This window comes from Mesoplodon densirostris, chromosome 19 (assembly GCF_025265405.1).
Source record: "Mesoplodon densirostris isolate mMesDen1 chromosome 19, mMesDen1 primary haplotype, whole genome shotgun sequence".
NCBI classification, from domain to species: Eukaryota; Metazoa; Chordata; class Mammalia; order Artiodactyla; family Ziphiidae; genus Mesoplodon; species Mesoplodon densirostris.
The window spans coordinates 3,245,399-3,254,476 of record NC_082679.1 but is presented as its reverse complement, the minus strand read 5'-3'; the positions used below and the strand labels follow the sequence as shown (position 1 = coordinate 3,254,476).

General features: G+C 42.5%; 1 protein-coding gene across 1 annotated transcript; it reads right to left on the bottom strand.

The window, feature by feature from the left end:
* Nucleotides 1-2,156: 2,156 nt before the first annotated feature.
* Nucleotides 2,157-7,181, bottom strand: RFPL4A (ret finger protein like 4A). Its single transcript, XM_060085084.1, has 3 exons — nucleotides 7,157-7,181; nucleotides 5,041-5,333; nucleotides 2,157-2,737 (listed from the first exon to the last, which is right to left on the bottom strand). The coding sequence occupies exons 2-3, from the start codon at nucleotides 5,324-5,326 to the stop codon at nucleotides 2,157-2,159; spliced, it is 867 nt and encodes a 288-aa protein (XP_059941067.1). The 5' UTR covers nucleotides 5,327-5,333; nucleotides 7,157-7,181.
* Nucleotides 7,182-9,078: the final 1,897 nt, after the last annotated feature.

The following is a 9,078-nucleotide window of genomic DNA, read 5'->3' as shown; positions in this document are numbered from 1 at the left end:
CCAATGGTATTAACTACATTCATGTTGTGGTGTAATCATCACTATACTCTACCTCCAGAATTATTCTTGTTTGTAAAACTGAAACTCTGTACCCATTAAACAATAACTGTTTTAGCACCAATTCCCAGGTCCTGGCAACCACCATTCTTTGTCTTTATAAAGTGGACTCCTTAAGTGTCTTATAAATGGAATCATAGTGTATTTTTCTTTTTAGATGGGCTCCATTTCACTTAGCATAATATGTTCAAGGTTCACCCATTTTGTAGCAGGTATCAAAATTTCCTTCCTTGTCCAAACGTCATCAACGGTCATAATAGTCCAGATCTATCTCAGAATGAAAGTAAAACAATATTTCAACTATACGGTTAAAAATGATTAAAGGAAGGGGGCTTCCCTGGTGGCGCAGTGGTTGAGAATCTGCCTGCCAATGCAGGGGACACGGGTTCGAGCCCTGGTCTGGGAAGGTCCCATATGCCACAGAGCAACTAAGCCCGTGCGCCACAGCTACTGAAGCCTGCGCATCTGGAGCCTGTGCTCCGCAACAGGAGAGGCCGCGACAGTGAGAGGCCTGCGCACCGCGATGAAGAGTGGGCCCCACTCGCCGCAACTGGAGAACGCCCTCGCACAGAAATGAAGACCCAACACAGCCAAAAAGTAAATAAATAAATAAATTTATTTTAAAAAAATGATTAAAGGAAGTATTTTAGGTTATAAGCTTTAACATTTTTGAAACAGTCCCTATTCGAAGAATTGCAAAATAGGGTAGAAGAAGCAGGAGGCTTTAATAAAGAATAAAAACCAAGGAAGTAAAAAACAGAAGATATTTGATTGGCTGGGGCCACATACAAAAGGTTGTTTGGGCGAAAAGAAGCAAGGAAATAAGTACGGCATCCAGAGGTGGCTTGGCTCTTAGAGATGGGCTGAATTGATATATTCTGTTTATGATCCAGTGGAGCACTTACAGGGAAACAAGAATTACATTAGATTCAGTTTGCTGACCTGGTACCACTAAGTAGGAGCAGGTCCATCTAAGACCTAGAAAGTGATTTCAACACTATTAACAAAACTAAAATGACTCTCAGGATAAATTGCTGTCCTTTGTTTGTGGTCACCTCCCTATCTTCAATAAAACCTCACATATTCCAGAAATAAATCAAAATTTGACTGGATTAAAGAAGGGGAGGTGGAATGTGAATAAGGAGGAAATGGGAACCATCTCCAATAAAAGCCCCTGCAGGGGAATCTCACTCCAGAGCTGCGCGGTCAGTGGAAGCAGGTGGAGGCCACAGGAGAGCCTAGTGGACTTGAGGTGAGTCCACTTTGATGGAATTTCTTCTTCACGTCTCAAATTTCTCCAAAAGGCATATTTGAGAGACAAGGTCTGCAGAACGGAGATGTTTATTAATTCAGCAAGTGTTGTCTGAGGCCATCTCTGCGCCAGGCAGTGTGTGTGCATTTAGGGGCAAGGAACTGAATACTCTGTCCTGAGAGAAGTAAACTGACTTTGATTTTTACACAAAAGCTGGAGAAATGACAGGGTTTCATTTTCTTTATCGTCATGGCTTCACATGTTGCATAAGATGGTGAACGTCCCCCGTTGACTAAATCAACTTCTCAGGTTCTGCAAGGCCTCCTGCCACAGCCAGATGGGTCCAGCTGGGGGTAGGAGGGTTCGAGCATGACAGGCAATGTCCAACAGAAATGGAATACGGCCCGTAGAGTTCAAGGTGCACTTGAAATGAACGTGTGTTTTTCAGTTGTTGAGTGAAACCGAATACGTGCACGCTTTTTTTTTTTTTTACTGTTGAAACATGTCTTATTTCCATAATATGTAGAAAAATGCATCTGTAGAGTCACAAATGAACTTTATTTAGTTTATAATCTCCATCATGCACTAAGTTAAGCTTACAGGAAATTAAAAGAAAACATTTGGAAATTGATCTGAAAGAACATAATAATTGGAATAGAAATAAACAAGTCTATAACACTAATTCTGGAAATGTAATTTTCCCTAATACAATTTGTGTTAATGATTCATGAATTGTTCAATAATCTTCTGCTACACTTTTATACCATATGTGTAGCAAACAGGAACATTCCCATTCACAGCTATGTGTACACAAGAATTTCCTATCCATGTTTCCATAGTCAGAGTTTCATTTGCTTTGCCCTGGATTCCACAGAGGACCGTCAGTGCCTAGACTCATCAAAGGACAGATTCTCAGGAAGCTTTGATCATCCTTAGTCGGATATGCAGGAGAAAAAAATGGACGCAGTGGCTCCCCAGCAGAAACTTTAGTGAATGTAAAAATATGGGATCCATCACCAACGTGATAAAAGGAAACAATCCCAATATTCATATCCAGGAAAATCCCCACTCGATGTAACCTGGGGCTCACCTTGAGAACAGTGGAAGGCACAGTGTGGGCAGAGAAGACATCTCCATTTCTCAAACTCACAGTCCAGAAGCCAAGATCTGGAGCCAGTTGAGTCTTCCCTCGTCGACGCACAGATTCTTTGCAAACGCCCACATCCCATTCTTGGCTGGACCCCAAGTCCACCTCCCAGTAATGGCGGTCAGAGGTGAACAGAGGGAATCCCAGGACACAAGTTGTACGGCTGAATCTCTCAGGTCGGGACCTCTTCTTCTGCTTGAAAAACCCACAACGGACAGTTTTCAGGTCCTCAGAAATGATGAGGTACTTGTTGGCTGTGTCAACATCCAAGGTCACATCCACTGTGGAAAGAAAAATAAGCAAGTACATACACCAGACACTACAATCCACGGCTTCTGAAAAGTCCCATATGTTTCATTCACTTTCACTTCTTTAACTCTACACTTCTTTCCTAAGCAGAAGGTTCCTGGGGAAGATTCCCTGACCTGGATTAGATCCAATACCATGTAGAATGAATGATTAAAATGGAACTAGTCTTTCTGATTCATACTGGTGTTTTCTTTACATTAATTGGATTATTTGATTAAAATATTATTTCTTCTCTTCAGTACATGATATACATGAAAAAAAGAGTCCATGGGTGTGGATTTTTCTCAAAAATTTCCAGTTGACACAGACTCTGTCAAAATATAGACATCAAATATACATTTGAATGATGGTGATTTTACATGTTGCAGAGTAATTTTGAAATAGTAAGGTATTTTTTTCTTTTTTCTTCTTTTTGCATCTACTTTCTTTGTTTAGAGTTGTCGAATAGGCAAATAGGCAATTGCATTTCAGTTCTTTTTCATTCTCTGGAGCTATAGAAAAATATAAAGAAAACATGCTAGGAGTCTTTGGATGAGATGGGTTAACTCTGGAAGTCAAGATAGAGGAAGGGATTCCCATAGACATGGGTAAGGATGTGCTGGGATCTTGTAGCAACTTAGACCCAGAAATGGATGGGGCAGTGCTCACGGGCCAGGTAAACTGGAGAAGTACTATGTGCTTTGGCAACATCTCCAACGAACCCTGTGATGAGGATGGGTGCATAGACCTGCCTGTCCTAATGTGACCATGTGCATAGAGCCTCAGAAATAAACCCTCTGGACCAAAGGCCAATGACTTCACTTGGCTCCCCTATAACATGGTTCTTTGGGAGGTGCTCAGACTTCCTGACCATTGGAGAGAACTTGTGAAGGCTTGTCAAGTTTCTGTGACAGGTTTCACCATCATAAATACAGGTTTGCATGGAGCAAAACGGAAACTCACTCAAGAAGTAAAACAAGTGGTTACTTTCCCGATGACACCGCTGGCTGGAATGTGTATCATCGCACAATCATCACACCCCATTCACACCCAAGGACCCATCATAGGAGGCAGGGAATGGGTGACAGAATGAGATTGTGGCACTCTCCAATAAACCCGGGTCCTAGCATTCCGAATTAGACACGCAGCTAAGCTGTGATACTTCCCCTTTGCTCAGAATTCTGAGCCTGAATCAGGCATCTTAGGTCCAGGTCAGGGAGTGAAGCACATGCTGCAGTGCTCAGGTCCAGACTCGGCAACAGGCTTGAAACCTACAGTCACGACCACATGCACTTTTACCATCCTTTCCCCTGGGGGGCTTGTGCTCTAAGTATTCCTTGTCCACACTCACTGTGCATAGAATCACCTGGGGCTTTTAAACAGTGCGTATCTCTGGGCCTCGCTGCCTGAAGAGTTCAGATTCACTAGATGCAGGGGCCTGTTACTCAAAGTGTGGGCCACGAACCTGCACTATCAGCATCACCGGAGCTCAAGTCAGAAATCCAGATTCTTAGGTCAGCCCAGAGTTCAAGAAGAAGAACCTACATTTAAACTGGATGGTCAGGGAATTTATACATCCTCAAATTTGAAAAACCATATTGTGTTGCAGTGCCACCCAAAGAAATGCAATGAGAGCCCCGTGTGGATTTTAAATTTTCTTACATGTTTAAAAATAACAATCAGGTATAATTGATTTTAATACATTCCATATCCTCCAATCTATCCAAATCTGATTCCTACTTGTGGCAATCGCCATGTTTCAAGTGATCAGAAGCTGCCAGTGGCCATTGGAAATATTCCAATGTATCTAATATTGGATAGCACAGGACTAGGGCATGGCCTAAATATTATCTTTTCTTAAAAATCTACAGATAGGGGGAAGCGGGGGAGGGATAAATTGGGAGATTGGGAGATTGACACATACGCCCCACTATATATAAAACAGGTAACTAATAAGGACCTACTGTAGAGCACAGGGAACTCTACTCAATACTCTGTAATGACCTATATGGGAAAAGAATCTAAAAAAGAGTGGATATATGTATAACTGATTCACTTTGCTGTACACCTGAAACTAACACAACATTGTAAATCAACTATACTCCAGTAAAAATTTTAAAAAAGTCAACAGATAGTTCTTCTCTATACTTACAGGTGAGAACAATGGTTTCCTGGAAAGAATAGAAATTTCAGGTGCCAGAATTCAGCTAGTGCCCTTATTTAGTGGAGAGCTTTTGAAAAGGTGCTTTTTCCAGGGCCCTTTATGGGTTGAGGGCAGTTTGTACAGATGTCTTACCTTGGAACTTCCGCATCCTTGGGTTCATCTGGAGAACAGCTCTCAGCTGAGGCTCTAACTCCTTAACCTTTGAAACCAGAGCTCCGAGCTTGAGAGCGCGCCTAAGGTCATTCTTCTGTGAGACCATAGAGCAGTTGGGGCACAATAAACCCTCCCCATCAGCCTCCTTCTGCAGTGAATCGAGGCACTGGAAGCAGCAGACATATCCACATTTCAGGTACATGGGGTTTTCAAGATAATTCAGGCAAACCATACATTTACTTGCTTCCTTAAAGTGTTCAGCCATGGGTCCTCTATGGGAAAAATGCGCATGAGATTGGAATTTCCATGAGTTGAATCGATACTATTCCCTGGGTCACTTTTATCTTTACATGCATAGTGATTTGAAACCATTATTGCTACGTAATGAAGGCATAAGTACAAATATAAATGATTCATAGCCCCAGAGTTCTGATTTTTGAAATGCTGTTTGGAATGAAGGACATGATTCATTCTTGGGGTATAATTTAGGTGGTGAGAGGGTTTATACTACACTTGAGCTGTCAGATATGGTGTCCACCAGCCATGTATGGCTACTGAGCACCTGAGGTGGGGCTCATCCGTATTGAAAGGTGTTGTAAGTGTCAGATGCACACTCAGTTTGGAAGATATGATTAGAAAAAGACAACATAAACGATCTCCTTGAGAACTTTAAAAAGTTGATTGTAAGGAAGATAAAAATCACATGATCATTTCAATAGATGCAGAAAAAGCATTTCACAAAATTCAACATCTGTTCCTGATAAAAACCCTTATCAAGAGGCTATAGAGGGAACATATCTCACATAATAAAGCTCATTTACAACCAATCTACACCCAACATAATACTCAGTGGTGAAAAGCTGAAAGCCTTTCCTCTAAATTCAGGAAAAAGACAAGGATGCCCGCTCTTACCACTCTATCATAGTATTGGTAGTCCTAGCCACAGCAATTAGACAGGAAAAAGAAATAAAAGGCATCCAAATTGGCAGGAAAGTAGTTAAGCTGCCACGATTTGCAGATGACATGATATTCTGTATAAAGAAACAAAGTCTCCACCTCGAAACTAATATGAATTCAGCAAGGTTGTAGGATACAAGATTAATATACAGGAATCTGTTGTGTGTTTATACACTAATAATGAACTATCAGGAAGAGGAAGTAAAAAAACAATTCCATTTAAATTCCATCAAAAAATACTTGGGGGAAAAATAGTATAAATGAACTTATATACAAAATAGAAATAGACACACAGACATAGAAAACAAACTTATGGTTACCAAAGGGGAAAGGTGGCAGGGGGGAGGGATAAATTAGGAGTTTGGGATTAACATATACACACTACTATATATAAAATAGATCATCAACAAGGACCTACTGCATAGCACAGGGAACTATACTCAATATTCTGTAATAACCTATAAGGGAAAAGAATCTGAAAAAAATAGATATATACATATGTATAACTGAATCACTTTGCTGCACACATGAAACTAACATAACACTGTAAATCAACTATACTTCAATTAAAAAAAAAGAAAGAAAAAAAGAGTTATTAACAGCAAAACAAAACATCTGGGAATAATCTTAACCAAGGAGGTGACAGACCTATACTCTGAAAACTATAAAACAGTGATGAAGGAAATTGAATGTGATTCAAAGGAATGGCAAGATATCCAAAGCTCTTGGACTGCAAGAATTAATATTATTAAAATGGCCATATTACTAAGTGCAACCTACAGATTTAATGAAATCTTTATAAAATACCCTTGATACTTTTCACAGAACTAGAACATATAATTCTAATTTTTTTTTTTTTTTTTTTTTTTTTTTTGCGGTATGTGGGCCTCTCACTGTTGTGGCCTCTCCTGTTGCGGAGCACAGGCTCCAGACGCGCAGGCTCAGTGGCCATGGCTCACGGACCCAGCCGCTCCGCGGCATGTGGGATCCTCCCGGACCGGGGCATGAACCCGTGTTCCCTGCATCGGCAGGCAGACTCTCAATCACTGCGCCACCGGGGAAGCCCACCTTGCTTTCTTATATTTGCCTTTTGTAGAAAATTGAGAAGTAAAAACAAAATCCCATAAGACAGGCTCACCTCTGCTCAACTAGGTCCAGCTGTTTCCCCTGACAGCTCAGTTCCAGAGTGAGATCCACCGAAAGGGGCTTTTTCTTAGAGGCGGCCCCTCCCATCTCACTCCCATCCTGCCTTTCTTCATTAATCCAATCAGGTTGTGATTTAATTCTGGCATTAGTGAGATTTTTTCCCCTCCAGTCATAAAGAGATTAACACACACACAAGAGATAATTGTATCTTGAAAGTGTTATTTTTAAACTAATATGAACCAAATTTTGCCATATTATTATTCTAGTTTAGATCTCGAGTATTCTCTGTTGATGATAAGAATTGGAATTAGGGTTGAAATTAATAGAACATTGCCATCATGATTAATCCTAAAACAAATGGACTGGCTTTTTTTGTTTGTTTGTTTGTTTTTTTTGCTCTACGGGGGCCTCTCACCGTTGTGGCCTCTCCCGTTGCGGAGCACAGGCTCCGGATGCGCAGGCTCAGCAGCCATGGCTCAGCAGCCATGGCTCATGGGCCCAGCTGCGGAGCGGCATCTGGGATCCTCCCGGACCGGGGCACGAACCCTCGTCCCCTGCATCGGCAGGCGGACTCTCAACCACTGCGCCACCAGGGAAGCCCCATGTTTCAGGACTTTTAAGTCCCAACCGAAACTCTGCACATCCATGTGTCCTTTTATATTCACAACAAAGCTAATCTGTTAGGTCTGAAAAATCAGTGGACCCTTTGATACATGGTTGAGGATCTCAGTGACTTTGAATGGCTTGGCACAAATTCCAAAGTGACCCCATCCCTCATTCCCTCATCATTAGGGGCTTCAGGGCACAAGGACTTTCAGGGAAACTCATGACCCTGGTACCACTCTGAAACATACACAATATATTTTCAACTTCTACCTGCCCAGCCAGGGCATGAATGGGGCACCCCAGGACAAGGCAGGGTGAGCAGTGTCCTGCCTAATGGTGCTAACAATACAGCTTTGAGTTCCTCTCCTGTTGGAGAGCCCTTCTCTCCTGTTTTCTGCCCTGAGATTGAACGCAAGGAAGCAGTCACCTGCCTGGACTTGGCTCCAGAGCTCTGTGCAGGGAAGTGTCAATCAGGATGGGCCATAGTTATAGGGACTGGGTGCCTGGACCCGACCTCCCCACAGAGGTGCCATTATCATGCCATCTGTAGTAGAAGTGACACTGTCTGCATGGAGAGTCTGGGGCATCTCCAATGAGGAGCAAATCTTATCCCCAGTGCTCATGGCCCTCATCCACGTCTGGGGATTAGTGACAACTCCTGGTAATTACTGAGAAGATCTACATGAGCAGCTGAGCAGAGGTCAGGGAAGGTTTCTGTGTTCCCTGTGGGAGAATCCAAATTTAGAATGAAAGTCATAATTGGGGGGAGGGGACACTCAAAGGGCACCAGGGGCCCCCTTCCCTCTGTTTCCCGTTGGGCATTTTCCTTCATGGTCTCACTTCTCCAAACTGTCCCAAAGTTTGTTCACAGGGATCATCAGCATATGATCTGGAGGCTGATCTTTTCCATGAGTTTGAGTTTCACAACTCTTGCTATTTATTGCCTCAGATCAGTTTAAAATGAAAAATATCCTATTTAAAAAGTGTTTCCAAAAATAAAATGGATTAAAGACCTAAATGTAAGGCCAGACACTATCAAACTCTTAGAGGAAAACATAGGCTGAACACTCTATGACATAAATCACAGCAAGATCCTTTTTGACCCACCTCCTAGAGAAATGGAAATAAAAACAGAAATAGGGCTTCCCTGGTGGCGCAGTGGTTGAGAGTCTGCCTGCCGATGCAGGGGACACGGGTTCGTGCCCTGGTCCGGGAAGATCCCACATGCCGCGGAGCGGCTGGGCCCGTGAGCCATGGCCGCTGAGCCTGTGTGTCCGGAGCCTGTGCTCCACAACGGGAGAGGCCACA